The sequence below is a fragment of the Gadus chalcogrammus genome, chromosome 5 (assembly GCF_026213295.1).
Source record: "Gadus chalcogrammus isolate NIFS_2021 chromosome 5, NIFS_Gcha_1.0, whole genome shotgun sequence".
Classification (NCBI taxonomy): domain Eukaryota; kingdom Metazoa; phylum Chordata; class Actinopteri; order Gadiformes; family Gadidae; genus Gadus; species Gadus chalcogrammus.
This window is the reverse complement of record NC_079416.1, coordinates 23,870,747-23,891,402: the sequence shown is the minus strand read 5'-3', so window position 1 is coordinate 23,891,402 and position 20,656 is coordinate 23,870,747. Positions and strand designations below refer to the sequence as shown.

Below are 20,656 nucleotides of genomic sequence, written 5' to 3'. Positions count from 1 at the left end.
CATGGGCCATCTATTACTCGGACCGCTGTGATGGCTCATTCCTCAGCTCAGGGCTCCCCCCCAACATGACAGAGGAGGAGGGGGGGGGGCAGTGTGTGTGCATGCGCGTGCGTGCGTCGGATGTGTGTGAGTTTGTGTGTCGGTTTATGTAGAGTTTGGTTTTTTAACATGAATTTATTGGAATAGTTCGAACAATAAAACACGGTAATAGAGAAGAGGATGCGTTTGGGGGGGGGGGGGAGAGACAGGGGTGGGGTGGGGGGGGGGGGAGAAGAGGACGCGGTGTGTGGGGGGGGGGGAGAGACAGGGGTGGGGTGGGGGGGGGGGAGAAGAGGATGCGGTGGGGGTGGGGGGGGGGGGGAGACATTATTGTGGGGGGTGAGGAGGGGACGCGGTGTGTGGGGGGGGGGGGGGAGACAGCGTTGTGGGGGGTGAGGAGGGGACGCGGTGTGGGGGGGGGGGGGGGAGACAGCGTTGTGGGGGGTGAGGAGGAGACGCGGTGTGGGGGGGAGACAGCGCTTCTCGCCGCCCTGCTGGGAAGCCGCTGCTAATTTCATGCTCTGCATCGTATCGTCGAGCCTCAACGGCCCCGCCCCACGCAGCACACACACACACACACACACACACACACACACACACACACACACACACACACACACACACACACACACACACACACACACACACACACACACACACACACACACACACACTAAGAAGTGCTGGCCACGGCAGGCGGGATGGATGGATATGAGCAGGAAACATGAACAACTACACATGCTACACTCCCCTTACTCCCAGTGGGTGGAAGTCCTTAGAGGAAGCTGTGGATATCTGGGGTCTCATTTATAAAACTGTGCGTGGGATCGTTACTAAAAGTGTACGTACCCCCAAAAGCCAAGTTTTGCGTGCGCCAAAAAATATTCCGACTTATAAAACCCTGCGTACGCAATACGCACACCTCTAAGCAATCTTTGCTTTATAAATCACAGAGTGCCTACAAGTGTGCGCAGCTGAATCAGCTTCACGTTCCGCCCTGTACACGCCCCTTTTTAACCATAAATGGTCAATGCAAACAACCTCATGAATGCAATCTGCATATAAAACAGACTCAGATGCAAGTATTATGTCTTGTCGGAAACAATGGCAGAAGGACTGAGAAAAGCAAAAAAGCAAAATTTCACGGAGGTTGAAGTGGAGACACACTTGTGGGTGAGTTGGAGTCCCGAAAATTTGTTTTGTTCGGCGGTCACGGGATTGGGATCACTAGCAACAAAAAGAATCCTCATATGCATGGTCCTCCAGCAGTGCCAGCAGTGCCATGGTGCAGCATTACCACGGCGCTCACCGCTGTATTTATAGGGTTACGGTAATATAAGACTGACCGAGAACACCTTGGATAATCAGTTTGTTATCACCCACGTAAAATGTTCTTGAACATAACCCCTTTTTGATGCCTGATTTGTCATGAAAAGCATCAAGAGGAACGGACAATAATATAACGATTGTGATGAGGAATATGTGGCTTGGATTTCCACACTTGGGATTTAATTGACATTTGATTATGTGTGTGACATAAAAATATTATGTTGTTGACCCATGTTGGACGGATGCTTTATTCCATGCAGTCGCGCCGTCAGTGGACAGTATGGAGTGACGGGATAAAATATAGAGAATTTAGATTTAGAATTTTCATTTTGATTCTAAGAAGATGTTTCTGGAGTTATAACTGAGAAATTACGCAGTTCACTTAAATTATTCTGATTACATAGATTTAACGCATGATACGGGTTGAAATTAAACTTATGAAGGGCAATGATAAAACATAATCGTTGTGCTCACTCTTCATGTCTTCAGTCTAACTTCCCCACCACAAGTCTGTGTCACTAATTCTCCTTTTCCTCCAAACCATGCGTACGCATGGGTCAGAGTTTGCTTAGGGCTGCGCACATTCTCCTGTCAAGTTAGTTTTTTATAGATCACAACCTTGGCGTGGAAAGTCACGTTCGCCACTTTCAGCCCCGTTTTGTGCGTACGCAACGGTTATGAATGAGACCCCTGATGTCTTAAGCTATGGCTGTTTTGTTTAACAGAAACAATAAAAAAACAGGAAAGGAATGCCACGAAATGTGAGCTTACAATATAACCGGATGGACGGTGTTACATATTACAAATAATATTCCGTTCAAAGACTCTAGCTATACTTCATCAAGTGCATTTTAAGTTATTGCTATTATAAAATACAAATTTTAAAAAAAGAACACCTCGAAACCAGAACATTTAATTAATTGGGGTTTTGAGGTGAAATTAAAAGCGTGTTTAAGATGAAGCTCCCAATGGTTAAAGTATCTGAGTGTCTGTAGACTAGCTCCCCTTCTGCCTGGAGACTTCAGCCTGGCCTTCTGTAACCCCACTGAGGCGTAGTTCTACACTCAGACCCGACGGGCCTACAGCGATACGGACCGATGAGCAAGGAACAAGTATCTGAATACAAAACTACACTTTGGTTTTCTTCAAGTAGTAATGGCCAATACTTTGAAGAATTACCTGATCAGATGTTATTTCTCCTTGTGGATAAATAGAGGAGGGGAATTCAGCCTTGATGTGCCTTATCTATCCTTACCCTGGAGAATTGAGTGGCGTAATTGATCTGGTTTTCAGACGATAACGATGGTATCCATTAACACATAAATAAATATCAATGAGGAGTGGGTAAAGGTTTCTGTACCAGAATCCTAGCTCACTCTTTTTTTTTTTTTCAGGATTATCAGTTTACGGGACAGTTTCTGTTTAATTATGCTTCTTCGATAAACTTGGACGAACTGGAAAATACGATGGATTCAAAACTGGAAGTACCTTTTACAAATGAGTCAATCATTTAATTGTCCAGGCTCAAGCATGTCCTCTTCAACATGTATGATTGCCTCACTCACAATCACTTCATAAGGGAAACGCCAGCTGCTACTTGACTCACAAGTGCCCCCCGCTGGGAGGACACGGAACCGCAGGCCAGGGGACGGGAGCTGTCCCATCATTCATGGTGTCAAAGGCGGCTGGGAGACTAATGTTAGCCCCCCCGCTCCCGAACCAGAACGCTGATTTGGCCGAAGACCCGAAGGCAACAGAATCCTCAAGGACACATTTGCGGCCCCAGTATTTACATACGTCCCCCAGAACACCAGAGGAACGTATCAGCCAGAGAAGGACCTGAACGTATCAGCCAGAGAAGGACCTGCCTCCCGCCCTGCGGCCCCCAGAACACCAGAGGAACGTATCAGCCAGAGAGGGACCTCCCTCCCGCCCTGCGGCCCCCAGAACACCAGAGGAACGTATCAGCCAGAGAAGGACCTGAACGTATCAGCCAGAGAAGGACCTGAACGTATCAGCCAGAGAAGGACCTGCCTCCCGCCCTGCGGCCCCCAGAACACCAGAGGAACGTATCAGCCAGAGAAGGACCTGAACGTATCAGCCAGAGAAGGACCTGAACGTATCAGCCAGAGAAGGACCTGCCTCCCGCCCTGCGGCCCCCAGAACACCAGAGGAACGTATCAGCCAGAGAAGGACCTCCCTCCCGCCCTGCGGCCCCCAGAACACCAGAGGAACGTATCAGCCAGAGAGGGACCTCCCTCCCGCCCTGCGGCCTCCCTCCTGCGAGGCAGGCTGTCTGGTTCCAGTGCGGTAGGGGGTCGGTGCTGCCATCTAGCGGTGGAACACTAATTCTATTTAATAGTTCCTTTTGAAGCATCATTAAACCTGACCCCCGCCCCCCCCCCCCACACCTTATGGCCCCCTCCCTGCCTGATCTCCGGCCAGCGGCTCGGAATGGCTGCTGACTGGGGGCTATTCCCATCCGATGCCTTTCAGAGTAAAGGTGGGGGCTGGGGTGGGGGTAGCTCTGCCGTGAGGGGGGGTAGGGGGGGAGGGGGGCGAGGGGGGCGAGGGGGGGGAGGGGGGGGGGCGTCATCAGAGCACAACGGCCGATTCTACCCCCCCCCCCCTTTTTGGTCTGTAGCCCAATCTTATCAGCGGCAGCACACACACACATGATCTGCATGAGTGTGTGTGATCGACCTCCCCGTCAGCCCCGCCCACAAGGCCATGCCTCAGGCCACGCCCCCTCCCATGAAGGTCCACCCCCACACCCGCAGCGGAACGCCAGAGAGCCTTCAGCGGAACGCCAGAGAGCCTTCAGCGGAGGGGGGGGGGGGGGGGGAAGATCAGCCCCCGCCCTGATGAAGAGCAGACGTTAAAGACACACAGGCATGCATAATGCATGGGGGCGGCTAAATAAACGGCATTTAATTTGCCAATCAGCTGTTGGCGTTACTACGTAATGAGATGCTAATTACCAGGGGCCCAGAGAGAGAGAGCGAGAGGGAGCGAGAGAGAGAGCGAGAGAGAGAGCATATAAAGTGTTTAGGAGTGCATTATTAGAGCGGAGATAAGGTAATGTCTTGGTCAGCCGGTTTCTCTCTGTTTTGGTCCCATTGGTTCAGGGGGCGGGGCCTATGTGTCAATGCTGTGTTTATTTCTCTTATGTTTATCCTATCAGCAGTCATAATGTTCAGGGGTTACACAATGACAAAAACAACACACTGATACGAACATTAAACGCACACAACAAAGAACTCAAACCCTGTTACTCTATTCTCGTCAAGCCAATTAAAGCACAACAAACTCAACTGTAGTAGTTACTACTACACTGTAGTAGTAATACACTGTATTACAACTACACTGTAGTAGTACACTGTATTACTACTACACTGTAGTAGTAATTACTACAGTGTAGTAGTTACTCTACACTGTAGTAGTAATTACCGCAGTGTAGAGTAACTACTTCTACTACAGTGTATTAGTACTACACTGTGTATTAGTACTACAGTGTACTAGTACTACAGTGTAGTACTACAGTGTAGTACTACAGTGTAGTAGTAGTACAGTGTAGTACTACACTGTACTACTAATACACTGTAGTACTATAGTGTAGTACTACAGTGTAGTACAGTGTAGTAGTACTAGTAGTGTAGTACTAATACACCGTAGTAGTACACTGTAGTACTACTACACTAGTAGTAATTACCACTGTGAAGTAGTTACTGTACACTGTAGTAATTACTACTACAGTGTAGAGTAACTACTACACTGTAGTAATTACTACTACAGTGTAGTAGTAATACAGTGTACTACTACGGTGTAGCAGTTATACAGTGTAGTACTACTACAATGTAGTAGTTATACAGTGTATTACTACTACAGTGTAGTAGTAACTACAACACTGTAGTAGTAACTACTACACTGTAGTAGTAATACAGTCCCAAAAAACAACAGCGGAAAAGAAGGCGAGACATACAGCAGGAGGGAGGGGAAGCAGGAGTAGCTCTCCAGCAGATCGTTTTTTCAGTCAGCGCGATTTAAAAACCATAACTGTTTGGCGGCTAAAGCTCCCTTAAGTGGCTAGGACTGAAAGCGATCATATTACAGACACAACCTTTACAAAGCCCAGCCCAACACACACAAAGCTAACCAAATAGCCTCCCCCTCTCGCCCTCTCCGCTCGGGGAGCGGGCGTCCTTCAGAAGGCGCCGCTGACAGCAGCAGCAGGAGATGAAGGGAGGCGCTCGTATCCCATCTGAGGATCACAGCCCGCTGAAAGGGCGCTTTGTCCCCCGCATTACGGCTCCGACAATCTCAGCCCTTTGAATGAGTAGATTAATTACCTAAGATTAACCGGTATCAGAGTTGGGGCTTTATTTACAACGCAAAGGAACACTTGCACACACACGTGCACACACACGTACACACACACTTTAATTAGATGTGATCCTGAGAGGCCGGTGTGGCAAAAGGCCAGGCTCTAGTTCTGAGCCGCGTTCGGCTTCACACGCTTCATTGGGGGGGGGGGGGGGGGGGGGGTGGTACAGGTACAGGTATCAGTGGGTCACGACTCTGGCCGTCTAATCCAATATGACATTGAACGATATGCATGAAGTCCGTCTAGGTTGAGTTGAGTCATTTTGATCTAAAGAATTTGTGCCAAATAAGTGATCTGCTTCAAAACCAAATCTGATGGTCGACTCTAGTGCATCAGAACTCAGAGAATGCAGATGCATGTTCCTCGGTGATGGGAGATGCTGCAGATCCAGAAGATGTTGAATGTCATAAAACAAAGATAATACGGGGGTAGTGGGGGCTAGGGTGAACGCTGCCGATGGTCACGCAAGACATTCACTCAGAATGGAGCCCACGTCAAACGCGTTCCCCTGAGTTCAGGGAAGGGTTGGATTGTGTAACATCTATAAAAGACGTCAAGGGAAAAATGTAAGTCAAGGGTATACATCTTATGGAGATATCTGGAGGCATGTGGGACGTCTTGTCCTGTGACCCAAGGACAGAACACCACCACAACCCACTCCCTGTAGCGACCGACGGCTGGCCGTGAATTGGGCTCCACCAATATGGCCTTGAACAGGATTAAGCTGATATCGTCTCAATGTCCATGTGCCTCAACCTGGCACTATAGGCAACGCAAAGACACAGGGTCATTTGTATGCATTAAAGTTCCCAAGTCGACAGCACGTGTACATAAGAGCTTATACTGCACCAGATTGTATAATATTCTTCATGATCTATTTAAATAGGTGACAGCAGGCTGCCCCCTTGTGGTGAAAGTGAGATTTAAAATGAGATAGCGAGAGAATATAAATAGATACAAATATAAAGTAGATATAAAATTAGCCATGATTAGATGTTCATGTGGTATATGTACAATGGGACCCAATAGAGCCTAAAATATTACACATATCATCCGATAATTGGTCATTTTGTTCTGGGGCTCTAGCTGCTCCTGAACTATACTGCCCCCCAGTGGACACTTTCAGGTTGCATGCACGTTTAATAAAGCCAGTGTTTGCTAATAGACTCGTGGAGTAGTACTTTTGCAGATTTCTGATGCCGCCCATCTCACAAAGTTAATGTAAATGAGCAGCAATAGTGCTAGAATACAAAGGAACCAAGATACAGCAGAGAATTTACCAAATTAAATGTCAGCCTTGGGACTTTGTTACAGCCCAATATAAAAAGATATGATAAGTGAATCGCTTATCGTGATGACATATGCAGCGAGACCCCAGATTCACACGTGACTCAAATAACGGATCGTACAGCTCCCGTCTGGACCCTAACCCGGAGCGAAGATCAGTGACGATCAGAGAAGGTCGTCAAGCCGTCCATGACCTCATGATGACATTAATAATCATAATTAGGAGGCGGCTCTTCTTTCAGTATTCAACCAACCAGAAACCCCCCAAGGAGCCCAGTGGCGCGCGCGCGCTCTCTCTCTCTCTCTCTCTCTCTCTCTCTCTCTCTCTCTCTCTCTCTCTCTCTCTCTCTCTCTCTCTCTCTCTCTCTCTCTCTCTCTCTCTCTCTCTCTCTCTCTCTCTCTCTCTCTCTCTCTCTCTCTCTCTCTCTCTCTCTCTCTGTAACAGTGAGGTTGTTGTATCAAACAGGGATGTAGGCTGATATAGGTTGATATGTACGCAATTGGCTGCTTGCCGTCGCTTCCCTGTCATCATTGTGTTAAACCAGCCAATAGCGCACCGGGGAGAAGCCAGCTTGGTGATTGGCTCCCACAAAAACGTATCGGAGGCAGAAAGAAATGTAATGCTCTTCTCCAGACCCTTCTGCAGGCCCAGGGCGAATTCAAATTGCAGATAGAACGGGCTGGGGGTACCCAGTCTAAAGAACAGGATGACAAGCAGAGGAACAGGATGAGACTCAGAGGAACGGGATGACAAGCAGAGGAACGGGATGACAAGTAGAGGAACCGGATGACACTCAGAGGAACGGGATGACAAGTAGAGGAACGGGATGAGACTCAGAGGAACGGGATGAGACTCAGAGGAACGGGATGACAAGCAGAGGAACGGGATGAGACTCAGAGGAATGGGATGACAAGCAGAGGAACGGGATGAGACTCAGAGGAACGGGATGACAAGCAGAGGAACGGGATGACAAGCAGAGGAACGGGATGAGACTCAGAGGAACGGGATGACAAGCAGAGGAACGGGATGAGACTCAGAGCAACGGGATGACAAGCAGAGGAACGGGATGACAAGTAGAGGAACGGGATGAGACTCAGAGGAACCGGATGACAAGCAGAGGAACGGGATGACAAGTAGAGGAACGGGATGAGACTCAGAGGAACGGGATGACAAGCAGAGGAACAGGATGAGACTCAGAGGAACGGGATGAGACTCAGAGGAACGGGATGACACTCAGAGCAACGGGATGACAAGTAGAGGAACGGGATGAGACTCAGAGGAACCGGATGACACTCAGAAGAACGGGATGACAAGCAGAGGAATGGGATGAAACTCAAGAGGAACGGGATGACAAGCAGAGGAACGGGATGAGACTCAGAGCAACGGGATGACAAGCAGAGGAACGGGATGACACTCAGAGGAACGGGATGACAAGCAGAGGAACGGGATGACAAGCAGAGGAACGGGATGAGACTCAGAGCAACAGGATGACAAGCAGAGGAACGGGATGACACTCAGAGGAACGGGACTAGACTCAGAGGAACGGGATGACACTCAGAGGAACGGGACTAGACTCTGAGGAACGGGATGACACTCAGAGGAACGGGATGAGACTCAGAGGAACGGGATGACACTCAGAGCAACGGGATGACAAGCAGAGGAACGGGATGACAAGCAGAGGAACGGGATGACACTCAGAGCAACGGGATGACAAGCAGAGGAACGGGATGAGACTCAGAGGAACGGGATGAGACTCAGGGGAACGGGATAACACTCGGAGCAACGGGATGAAACTCAGAGGAACTGGATGAGACTCAGAGGAACGGGATGAGACTCAGAGCAACGGGATGACAGTCGGAGCAACGGGATGACACTCAGAGGAACGGGATGAGACTCAGAGCAACAGAATGACACTCAGAGGAACGGGATGAGACTCAGAGCAACGGGATGACAGTCGGAGCAACGGGATGACACTCGGAGCAACGGGATGAGACTCAGAGGAACGGGATGAGACTCAGAGCAACGGGATGACAGTCGGAGCAACGGGATGACACTCGGAGCAACGGGATGAGACTCAGAGGAACGGGATGAGACTCAGAGGAACGGGATGAGACTCAGAGCAACGGGATGAAACTCAGAGGAACGGGATGAGACTCAGAGGAACGGGATGAGACTCAGAGGAACGGGATGACACTCAGAGGAACGGGATGAGACTCAGAGGAACGGGATAACAGTCGGAGCAACGGGATGACACTCGGAGCAACGGGATGACACTCGGAGCAACGGGATGACACTCGGAGCAACGGGATGACACTCGGAGCAACGGGATGACACTCGGAGCAACGGGATGACACTCGGAGCAACGGGATGACACTCGGAGCAACGGGATGACACTCGGAGCAACGGGATGACACTCGGAGCAACGGGATGACACTCGGAGCAACGGGATGACACTCAGAGCAACGGGATGACACTCAGAGCAACGGGATGACACTCAGAGGGAGTGGAGAACATTAAGGAGGCGGTCCCTCGTAGGGATTCAGAGGCAGGTTTCAACATAGAGTCAGCAGCTGATTCTGCACAGTCTCCTTCCACTCTGTCGCGGCACGACCGATACGATTCAGAAGTCCTGCACATCAGCGAGCCACAAAGGGCTGAGGGGAGGAGCTAGGGGCTGAGGGGAGGAGCTAGGGGCTGAGGGGAGGAGCTAGGGGCTGAGGTGAGGAGCTAGGGGCTGAGGGGAGGAGCTAGGGACTGAGGTGAGGAGCTAGGGGCTGAGGGGAGGAGCTAGGGGCTGAGGTGAGGAGCTAGGGGCTGAGGGGAGGAGCTAGGGGCTGAAGATAAACAGCAGGCGTGGCGACCGCGCATTACCTTGGATTTGAGGGCCGAGTATTCATCTGAGCCGGGTTCCACGTTCCTGAAGGCGGTGAGGTAGTCATAGCTGATGACAGCGGTCTGAAGACAGCAGGAGACATGGTTGTTATGGTTGCTATTTAGTGAGGGGTAACATGACATTCATATTCAAGTATGAAGAGACTTTCCTTGCCATTGTATGATCTTTCCAACAAAGGGTCAACTTCAAATCATTAGAGACCATTTACTTTGAAGAATATGAATAAAGATGAGGTTTATTGACGCTGAGGGGAAATCCTGTCCTAATCTGTACTTTGTAACAGAAAATAGTGCCTTTGTGTTTGTGATGAATAATATGTTCTTATCTCTGACATACATATAGGTATAACTTAGACCGATATACAACCCAGGGGAGTATACGGCCATCAAAAGGCTGACTTGTTCTGTTTCTGCAGATCGTTTTTGTTTTGTGTTTAGCGTTAAAGGGTTCCACTCACGGCGGCGGCTGCACGGCCGAAGCGCACGAGGCTGAGGTCGTTGGGGTCCAGCTGTTTGGTGTAGAGGTACACCCCCGAGGTGGCGACCAGCGCCGTGGCCACAGAGGACACATTCAGCAACCGGCCAGCCATGAGGCACTGAGGGGGCACAGCGCCGATCAATGACACGGACTGTGTACAACCCACGACAGACACAAGATAATTTAATCAATATCGATCCTTGCTGGATGACACATAGGCCACGCACGGTTTCAGTGGAGTTGAGTGTCCAAAGCTTTATTGTCTTTTTTATTATTTACCTTTATTGCATCTAACTTGTTACTATACATACATGTATGTCCACATAATCAAATTGTCCAGCTAAAATGCCAGTGTGCCATATCCAATGACAAGATTTGTTTTGTACATAGTTGCTCAACATGACCAACTTCGATTTTTCGCCAGTCGCTAAGCAGACAATACTTATTATATAGATAATTATTCTATGTTCAAGAACAGGGCTCTTCATGGAGAGGATTGCGAATCTAAGATCTTCTCGTGGCAATCTGAACATTCTAACATGCATGTGTTGAATTAGCATTGACCAAATTACAATTGTTTAATGAAGATGAAATAAGAACAGGACATGTACATGAAGGCTGTGTGCTACCTTGTTGGAGCCCTGATTCCACACGTTATGACACCGGTCTCTCTTCGACCTCTCAACCTGTTCCGTGTTTACGTCTCATACCGCGTCAAAGAGCGTCACAGATAGAGCTATACTCATAGATCTATACCAGAGCCATAGAGGCAACATATGTATTTAATATTTGTATACGTTTGATGAATTCAAAATGTCACTGCAATTCAATTCGACTTTTGTAAAAATAAGCGTACTTCGCTATGCAATTGTTTTAAACTTGAAGAGTAGATGACGTATAATATAAGCGCCACACGCAACGGTCAGCTGATCAGCAAAGAAATAGACCAGCTAGACTACGATCAGCAAAGAAATAGACCAGCTAGAATCTATTATCTAACGCTCAGCTGATCAGCAAAGTAATAGACCAGCTAGACTATCGAGAAATCACGACGCTGAAGTTGGCATCCGATTCGCAGCATCCGATTCGGCTTGAAAAACAATTGGAATCTTCAAATCGGTCCTGATTGAAAACCACTACACCTAGACTCTTCAAATTTGGACTACATAGTGAGGCTATACATTATGTAAAACATAGTTTCAGATTTGTGAAACCTTTACCCTATTTGTGAAAATGCAATACAGGCTTATTTGAATGCTTTTTAGGGGTCCAGACCGCATTGCATTTTCACAAATAGGGTAAAGGTTTCACAAATCTGAAACGATGTTTTACATAATGTATAGCCTCACTGTGATAATTTAGCCTAGATTTGAAGAGTCTAGGTGTAGTGGTTTTCAATAAGGACCCGTTCTAATGCAGTCTGGACCCCTAAAAAGCATTAAAATGAGCCTGTATTGCATTTTCACAAATAGAAAAAAGGTTTCACAAATCTGTAACTATGTTTATTATAATGTATAGCCTCACTGTGATAATTTAGTCCAGATTTGAAGAGTCTAGGTGTAGTGGTTTTCAATCAGGACCGATTTAAAGTGGACCAGCTGCTGAATCGGATGCTGCGAATCGGATGCCAACTTCAGCGTTGTGAGAAATCACGAATTATTTTCCAATTAAATATACGGACCCTTTCATAGTTCACATAAACACTAAATACCATACGTAGTAGGCTACACGCCTCTTATCGAAATGACAGCATGACATTTACAATGTACATTTTTCACATTATGTTTAAAACATCCAAACATGCACTATTTATTTTTTGTGATTTAAAATGCAGATCAAGGGAAGGATAATGACTGTCTGGTCGTCTCGTGAAACCATCCTGATGTTTACATCTTCAGAGAAACTGAATGCGAACTTGGAGATGGAGGTGGACTCACTCGGCCTCAAGGGGCACGCGTCAGTCATTGGTCGTGGGAGCAGTAAGCCCCTTTGAAAACACATTTGAAAAGCGACCAGGTTTATGTGCATGGATAACCTACACCTAGCAGAAGTGAAGTCCTCAACCATTACAACCATGTAGATACTCCTTCATAGGGTAGCAAGACATCTACTAAAATCCATACATTCGGCTATAAATACAACACACTCAAACGACAGGGGAGCTGAGTAATAATGACACATTCTTTAAGTACCTTTAAGTCTTTTATTCTATAACAATATCCATGCCCAATATTTCTGCGAGAATAGGCAGTCAAATAAACAAAGCAATGGAATGGAGAGAATATTCCTGAACATTGCCTATAAAAAAAAACAACGGTAAATGCAAAATATTCACCTGCTTCCCAATAAATATTTGATGGGTGTGATTCTTGTTGGGTACATTGATAGTTTGTTCACATCATGTGGACTGTCAACACCATTTTAACTGCTGTGTCACAAAATATATTTTGTGCATTGGAAAAAAACGACACGGACACCAAAAATGAAAAATATGAAAAAAAGTACATATTGTTTACACATGTATAGAGTCCTCAGACTCTATACATGTGTAACAGACACATTTGGTTACACATGTACAGAGTCGTCAGAGTCTTTGTTGGTTTTCACCGCAGCAAACGAGCGTCTGTTCTTCTGGACTTGAATCTGAAAGTGAAAACGACGTCAGTCGAATATCATACAGCATAATGGTCATCATCAGCACAATATCAAACAGCACCATGGACATTTGAAAAAAGCAGAGCATGCTTATGTTACCAAAACATGCTAATCAGCAGAGTGTTTCTATCCAATCCAATGTCCCAATTTGAATAGAAACAGATGTTTAACAAAAAACATTCAAGATATGTAGGCATGTCTGCTTGTATTCCTACGATCTAGTTTGGGGTTTTCAGTAGTAGACCAACTCTAACAGTAGCTAGAGTTTTCCTTATCATCGTATTACGAAGACTAGTAGAAGACTGAATCACATTTATTCAACTCATCTAAGGTTGACACTCCACCTTTGCTCCCTCCAGCGTGTGTGGGTCCTTCTGTAGCGCGTTGATCAGAGCATCCTCCGAGGTGAAGCCGACCCAGCAGAACCCTCGATGGAAGCCTGTCTCCTTGTCCTTGAACAATAATCCCCCGACACGTATTAGATAACGCGCAGACGGACAGACACACCGACAGACACAACGACAGACAGACAGACAGACAACCAGACAGACACACAACTTACAAAGGGAAGCAGGCACTTCTTCACTTGACCAAACTGTCCGAAGTATTCCCGCACCTCCTCTGAAATAACAGAATATGATATCAGCAGGAGTTGGCAGAATGAACCATGTAAACCATTTTCTAACATCAAAATCTAGCATCTAATGTCGCAATGTGAACATATGAGTTATCTGAAACTAATAATGTACCCCGAGTTTTAGCCAAGCATGTATATTAGGAGTCTCCTGATGGCTCCAGCCCTGTTATCGTCTCTAAGGTGTCACTTCGGAGCATATTACCCGGTGTACAGTCACCCTAACGTCCGCACACTTTATAATCATAAAGTGGACTTACTCATCGCAATAGTCCATGGTATCTTGGACACGAACACCTCAAACACCTTCTTCGGAACTGCTGCTGCCATGTTTCGTCCTTGAGGTAAACTTTGACCTTATCACGTGACACGCATGGACTCAGCCGTCTGCCAAATATAACCGTACTATATATTTATTATAGATTTTATTCTCAAGTCATATATTTACAATATTAATATTATTATTTTTTACAATTTTTTTAAGGAACCATTATACGTGGACAAAGTACGGTTTACATCTGGTATTCTCCTGAGGTCAAAGGTCACTCTGCCCAAGATGGCGGCCCCCATGGTGGAGCGTGGAGAGGACGCGTTCAGAACGTTATTTAAGTTTTATAGGAGAAAACATCCCCCCCCGGATCTGAGCAACGTCCTCGACTTCTCCAAAGGGATAGTCTGTGACAAGGTTAGAGACAATATTGAATATGGAGAGGTCTTTATGTAGGCTGTTATAATCTCTGTTACGATAATGGACCTGGGGATCGAATGAATTCCGAGTTTTGGAACAAAACATATGGCCTGAACAAACACATAGACTCACACTCACACACTCTGAAGGTTCAACGTGCAGAGGGACTATTGTGAATAGGTTTCAGGTTAGAATACCATATATATATAATATTATGTAGACCTCACGTTATTTGAAAGGCAGCAACATTTAGAAGCTTGTTATTGTTGACTCATGTCTTCTCAGTCCAACGGGATCAGACGGATGTTGACTGTTGATCAATCAGAGAGGAGTTATTGTCAGTAGCGCTGAGATTGTTTATTGGCCTGTGGCATGTGCCATCGCGACCACTGACATACCATGGCACATGCCGTTCAGGTGGAGCGGCAGGTGGAATGGTGTCATATACCAACAATGGTATATGACACCAGCCCACCCCGCCTCCTCCGTATAATTTTAGCTTTACATTTACAGCGATACTACGAATTATACGGAGGAGGTGGGGCGTGCTGGCGTCATATACCATTGTTGGGAACGGCAGTTACCGTTCCTGAACGGCCAATAAACGACCTCGGCGTCTCTCGTTATTGTTTTGAGTGTGTCTCTATCTGTTCTAATTGGCAGGTTTTGTCAACTAATCTAGAAGTGAGTGCAGTGAGCGATGGCGAGGCCAGCAGAGCCGGTCTGCGACCTGTCAGGGACTGGAGAGCCTTCGGGCTGCAAGGCTGCCCAGGTGAGTGGAGGAGAGGGACTTGGGGGTAGGGTTCCCCAGGTGAGTGGATCAGAGGGACTGGGGGGTAGGGTTAGGGCTCCCCAGGGGAGAGGATGAGAGGGCCTGGGGGGTCAGGGCTCCCCAGGGGAGTGGGTCAGAGGGACTGAACGCCCCTCGGGATCCCCCCGTCAGAGCTGGTCAATGTGGCCCGGGAAAGCAAAGTCTGGGGCCCCCTGCTTGAGCTGCTCCCCCCGCGACCCGACCCCGGATAAGCGGACGAAGATGAGATGAGATGATGAGAGATTAAACACAATGTTATTCGTGCTGGACCATACTCTTCTTCCTCATTAGGCTATTGTTATGTTGTTGTGAAGTTGGGCTCAAACCAACCCCCTCCTGCTCCCAGGGTTCATCTTCATCGCCAACCCCTTCCTGCGCGGCTCCCAGCCCCACTGGCTGCGACGCTGTCTGAAGACCTACACCCAGAAGCCCAACGTGTGTAACCTGGACATGCACATGTCCCCCAACGAGACAGACGACATCTGGGGCAAGAGCGCCGACACTCTCAGGTGAACCGAGGCCTTGGGACATAACCACGCAGATAGAGCCCCCTCAAAGGAGGTGGAGGTTATCATAATGAGAGCGGTGTGTAACGGTCTCCCCGACAGGAGAGCGCCCTGTGGGAAGAAGGAACCCAAGACGTTACTGGAGAAGCTTCGCTGGGTGACCCTGGGCTACCATTACAACTGGAACACAAAGGTTCATACTGTCCTCTTGATGTACCTCTCCTTAGGCCCGCCGCCACCTCGTTTACTATCTTAATTAAATAAGTATTCTCAATGGATCTGGATCAGGTCCTTAAAGGTGAATAATAGAATGACTTTAGTGAAGGCGTTCTAAGCGCTTTGTTTAAATCCTTCAGACGTACTCCGCGGAGCACCACACCCCGTTCCCCGCCGACCTCCAGCGCCTGTCCGGCCTCGTCGCCGCCGCCGCCGGCTTCCCGAGCTTCAACGCCGAGGCGGGAATCCTCAACTACTACCGCTCCGACTCCTCGCTCGGGATCCACGTGGACGAGTCGGAGCTGGACCTCAGCCGCCCCCTGCTGTCCTTCTGGTGAGCTGACCTTTGACCTCAGGAAGGAACCTGCTCGTGACCTTCTAGTATAGAGGGCACCGCATTCTACGAGTGGGCAGCATCAACTCCTTCCGCATAAAACAGAGGTCCTGTTGGACCTGTGGAGAAAGGACATCCCGCTCCAGCTACCTAAACCGGTTCCTCCGTTTCTTTCTTGAAGGTTCTTGAACAATGCGGGTAGGGTGCTGCAGGCCAGAATAAAGACTTATTATCGAGATCATTTGTTCGATTAGGTTGTCGGTCAGCTATTGAGTGAAATGCCCCGTGAGAATGTCCGTTTGGGTTGACGGCACCGGCCTCTGTGTGAAGACACGCTCGGCTCATTTCTGACCAGTCGAGGCATTTTCTCCGTGATGTTTAAGGAATCATTCTTGCTTTCAATCACAGGTGTGTAAAATGCAACACTTTTCAATGGTGAGGGAGGGAGGGAGGGAGGGAGGGAGGGAGGGAGGGAGGGAGGGAGGGAGGGAGGGAGGGAATGTTATTTTTGATGTTTAGTTCCAAAATCTCTTTCGCTCTGCTCTGCTCCGTGTTGAACCACTCTTGGGTCCAGCCCTTTAACGGTGTCGTACTGCTTTTGTTTTTACTCGACCTCAGTTTCGGCCAGTCGGCCATCTTCCTCCTGGGCGGCCCCCGGAGGGAGGACCCGCCCACGGCCATGTACATGCACAGCGGGGATGTGATGGTGATGTCGGGCCAGAGTCGCCTCCTCTACCACGCCGTGCCGCGCATCCTCCAGGACCCCCCTCCCCCCTGCGGCCTCGGGACCAGCCTGAGCAGAGGTCAGGGGTCACCGGAGCGGGGGGTCAGCGGGGAGGGGGGGGTCGACGGGGAGGAGGGGGGGGTCGGCGGGGAGGACTGGGCCGTGTGCTCCAGGTACATCCAGAGCTCCAGAGTCAACATGACGGTCCGTCAGGTGCTGGGACCCGGGCAGAGCTTTCCCGGGGTCCCAAAGGGGAGCGCCCCGGACGCAGAGGGAGGGGGGGAGGGGGGGGGGCAGAAACGGAGACGGAGCAGCTCCGGAGGAACAGAGTCTTCTGACACGTGATGAAACGGCAGGTCGACCTATGACCTGTTCATATGTATATGATATGTAAATATGTCCCGTTATTCATATTATTATAAATTGTAACAGAATAATAAACAAGTTCCACAAATTAGTATTGACTTCTTCACATGTACATTTATTTTCTGTATGAGTTTATGTATTTCAGACAAGTAAAAAATGCATTTGTAGATCGTGAAATATCTGAATATCTAGGACAAATATCTGTTCAAAGAAGTGTCAAATCACCACACACTGGTATGAGCTGATTAGCTGATTTATTGAGAACTACGTGTTCCGCTGTTGCTTCATCAGGTTTTCTTTTCAAATTCACATGACACGAGGTGATATAGGTCACATGACCTCACCAATTAGTGCAAGACACCACCAACACTCCAAGCTCACATACAATACAGTCCAAGGCTCACACATACAAATATATGTGACAAATATCTGGATTGCGGTACACGCAATGTGAATGGTTTTCTTTGGTTTAAAAAAAGATATGTTAGCCTAACAGGCTGTTTTTCATGTTTGATAAAAAGTACATTCATGTAACTGCTTTGAGGTTAATTCTTAATGTGAACATTAATATTAGTTATAATGCACCAGGTCAGAGGGTTCCTTGTACAATATACAGCATTAGTTACATGATATTTCCTATCTAAGCAAAATTGGTATTGCAACTGAAATATCTCCAACTAAATCGATATTGAATGAAATTGAAAATTATATAGATTCCGGACCTTGTGAATCGGAATCGAATCGATCTTGGAAATTCGTGGCGATACCCAGCCCTATTTATATCCTAGTGATATATTTGACAAAAGTATCAGTCATTTTATTGGTGATTTTTGAACAAGTATTGGTATTGAGGTCCCCCCCCGCCCCTTCACTGTAAAGGCCGATTCATACCTCCGGATCCGGACGTTGATGTTGTCTCCGGTGTAACTTCGAATTCAGCGACCCACCGAAAAGTGTGACCCCAGGGGGCGCTGTTGCATATTTTCTGCAACATGCACGTTTGCATTATTGCAAAAACATAAATAAAAGAAAGATCTCCCCCCACCGGTGGGTCTTTCTTTTCTTGATACTAACATTAATTCTAAACAGCATTTTACACAGTAGCCTATAATAGGAAATGCTGAAAGATAAATCAGCGTAATTAAACACTGACTGCAGCTTTTTATAGGTAAAGAAACAACGGTGAAGGACCGTACTAAACGCCCTATCATTGTATGGGTCTGTAAAATGCTTATCAAATCAAAACAAATGTATTTATTAGGCACCTTTAATAAAAAGGTAATTGGTTGGGGGGAGATCTTATGTTTTATTAACGTTTTTTTCATGCCTGTCTACGCTTCAAATGTTGCGCCATTTTTAAATGACCAGTTACAACTCATTGCCAAAGCAGGGGAACAATAAAATAAAAAGGACAGGTAAATAGTATAATATAAGTATAAAACGTTAAAGACAATATATATATATATCAGATATTATACTACTCTATCTATTTTCGCGAATGGTTGGACTTCTGACTATGCTCCCGAGTTGATTTCCGGTGGTTTTGCTCCGTTTCTCCCGGAGCACTCCGGATTCGTAAGCTCAGAGGCGACGGACCCATTGACGGACGAAACACCTCCGGGACCGGACGAAACGGTCCTATCCGTATTTACTGTAGGGTGTGAATGGGCCTTTAGGCGTCTTTGAATGTCTAGAAAAGAGCTATATCAATTCAAACCAGTATTATTATTATTATTCAGCCCGAAATAAAAATATTTGAAATTGTTACCTTAAAAAGTGACCTGTGACATTACTACACCTTAGCATCAGTAGTTCATCGGGTTGTTGGTGAACAAGTATTCAGCCTGAAAGAAAGGGGAAAACAAAGACATGAGATGCTGTACAGAATGTCTTAAGGACCTAACTAGGTACAACGTAGAACATGAGCCACAGTAATGAGCTACGACATAACCTCCGCACCAGGAAGTCGGCGGGGTGCTCCGGACGCTGCGTGCAGAGCAGCAGCAGCCCGGGGCTCAAGGTGGGCATCACGTGCTCCAGGAGGTACCGCCTGGACGCCCGCTCCTCGGCCTCCCCCACGCCCCTCGCCTCGTCCTGCTCAGCGTCCCACACGGTGCGCTGGAGAACGACACCATGAAGCACGTCACCGATGTTGATTAAGGAACACCATCCCTAAAGACGCCTTATTCTGTGGGATACGATTGGGCGTCGGGCCACGGGTCACCAGCCCTGGCCCGGGCCCTCATCCCCACACTACAGAGCTAGGTTTGAGAATAATAAATGTTTTGTAATTCAATAAAACTGAAATAAAATATAATTTTGCCGGACGGGTCCAGCAACTATATATCTACTGGAAGGCATTCTGGGACAGAAACAGGACCATGGTGATTGACGAGATGAAGTAGAAATAAGAGTATACAATAAACCCAAGACGTATGCGCCCATTGTCAGGGCTGCACGCCTATGTTAACAAGAGGTCAGAGGTCACTGTTTGCTTAAGGAGCACGTCAAACGAAGTCCAACGACAAAACCTTTGAGGAGCCCCACTAGCGCAAACACCGGTGATTTAAAGGGAGTCCGAGTCGTACCTGTGTCACAATAATGACACCATGACAAGCCTGGCAAAGAGTAAAGAGCTTAGAAGACAAGCGGTGAGCAGTGACCTGAATGTCCGTTAAGGTGCTGAGGCCGGGCTAGGGTTAAGGTGCTGAGGCCGGGCTAGGGTTACAGGGAGTACAGCAGTGACCTGAATGTCCGTTAAGGTGCTGAGGCCGGGCTAGGGTTACAGGGAGTACAGCAGTGACCTGAATGTCCGTTAAGGTGCTGAGGCCGGGCTAGGGTTACAGGGAGTAAAGCAGTGCTCAGACAGCGCCAGGCCCCACCCATTGCTCCCAGCGCCTGGCCCGCTGCTCCTCCTCCTCCTCCTCCTGCCGCTCCTCCTCCGCCCGGGCCTGGGCCCGCCGCGTCAGCTCCTCCTCCGCCCTCCTCCTGGCCCCCGCCTCCACCTCCGCCAGCTCCTGGCTGCTGGGGCCGTAGTGCCTAGGGGGGCCCACGGCCCGGACCACCTGCTCCACGGCCAGCAGGTAGTCCCCGTCCTCGGGGTCCGTGATCCCTGGAGGGGGGAGGGGTTACAGGGGCGGAGTTACAGGGGCGGAGTTACAGGGGGGGGAATTGCAGGGGCGGAGTAACAGGACTTACAGGGGCGGAGTTACAGGGGCGGAGTTACAGGGGAGGAGTTACAGGGGAGGAGTTACAGGGGAGGAGTTACAGGGGAGGAGTTACAGGGGAGGAGTTACAGGGGCGGAGTTACAG

The 20,656-nt window shown here is 48.2% G+C and overlaps 4 protein-coding genes across 9 annotated transcripts in view; 1 reads left to right on the top strand and 3 right to left on the bottom strand.

Moving 5' to 3' along the window:
- adck1 (aarF domain containing kinase 1) overlaps nucleotides 1-11,311 on the bottom strand; it is an 81,020-nt gene extending 69,709 nt beyond the window's left edge. Inside the window, exons 1-3 of one of the 2 annotated variants that reach the window (XM_056591279.1) lie at nucleotides 11,040-11,311; nucleotides 10,391-10,561; nucleotides 9,912-9,995 (exon numbers count right to left, since the gene is read on the bottom strand). In XM_056591279.1, the coding sequence (XP_056447254.1) occupies nucleotides 9,912-9,995; nucleotides 10,391-10,522 (216 nt within the window). In that variant the 5' untranslated portion in view covers nucleotides 10,523-10,561; nucleotides 11,040-11,311. The remainder of the gene's footprint in view (nucleotides 1-9,911; nucleotides 9,996-10,390; nucleotides 10,562-11,039) is intronic. The other variant, XM_056591280.1, reaches the window with a different exon arrangement.
- A 1,264-nt stretch (nucleotides 11,312-12,575) lies between these two features.
- Nucleotides 12,576-14,069, bottom strand: slirp (SRA stem-loop interacting RNA binding protein). Its single transcript, XM_056591287.1, has 4 exons — nucleotides 13,960-14,069; nucleotides 13,628-13,686; nucleotides 13,410-13,517; nucleotides 12,576-13,053 (listed from the first exon to the last, which is right to left on the bottom strand). Exons 1-4 carry the CDS (start codon nucleotides 14,027-14,029, stop codon nucleotides 12,976-12,978), a joined length of 315 nt encoding a protein of 104 aa, XP_056447262.1. The 5' UTR covers nucleotides 14,030-14,069; the 3' UTR covers nucleotides 12,576-12,975.
- Nucleotides 14,070-14,227: 158 nt separating this feature from the next.
- On the top strand, nucleotides 14,228-17,827 carry alkbh1 (alkB homolog 1, histone H2A dioxygenase). Its single transcript, XM_056591283.1, has 6 exons — nucleotides 14,228-14,384; nucleotides 15,051-15,159; nucleotides 15,545-15,707; nucleotides 15,807-15,897; nucleotides 16,061-16,254; nucleotides 16,873-17,827. Exons 1-6 carry the CDS (start codon nucleotides 14,256-14,258, stop codon nucleotides 17,321-17,323), a joined length of 1,137 nt encoding a protein of 378 aa, XP_056447258.1. The 5' UTR covers nucleotides 14,228-14,255; the 3' UTR covers nucleotides 17,324-17,827.
- LOC130383196 (adenylate kinase 7-like) overlaps nucleotides 17,409-20,656 on the bottom strand; it is a 33,820-nt gene continuing 30,572 nt past the window's right edge. For 4 of the 5 annotated variants that reach the window (XM_056591273.1, XM_056591274.1, XM_056591275.1 and 1 more), the window contains 4 exons: nucleotides 20,227-20,456; nucleotides 19,304-19,462; nucleotides 19,143-19,188; nucleotides 17,409-19,045 (listed from right to left, as the gene is read on the bottom strand). In XM_056591273.1, coding sequence (XP_056447248.1) covers nucleotides 19,150-19,188; nucleotides 19,304-19,462; nucleotides 20,227-20,456 — 428 coding nt within the window. In that variant the 3' untranslated portion in view covers nucleotides 17,409-19,045; nucleotides 19,143-19,149. Of the gene's footprint in view, nucleotides 19,046-19,112; nucleotides 19,189-19,303; nucleotides 19,463-20,226; nucleotides 20,457-20,656 lie in introns of all 5 variants that reach the window. The other variant, XM_056591277.1, reaches the window with a different exon arrangement.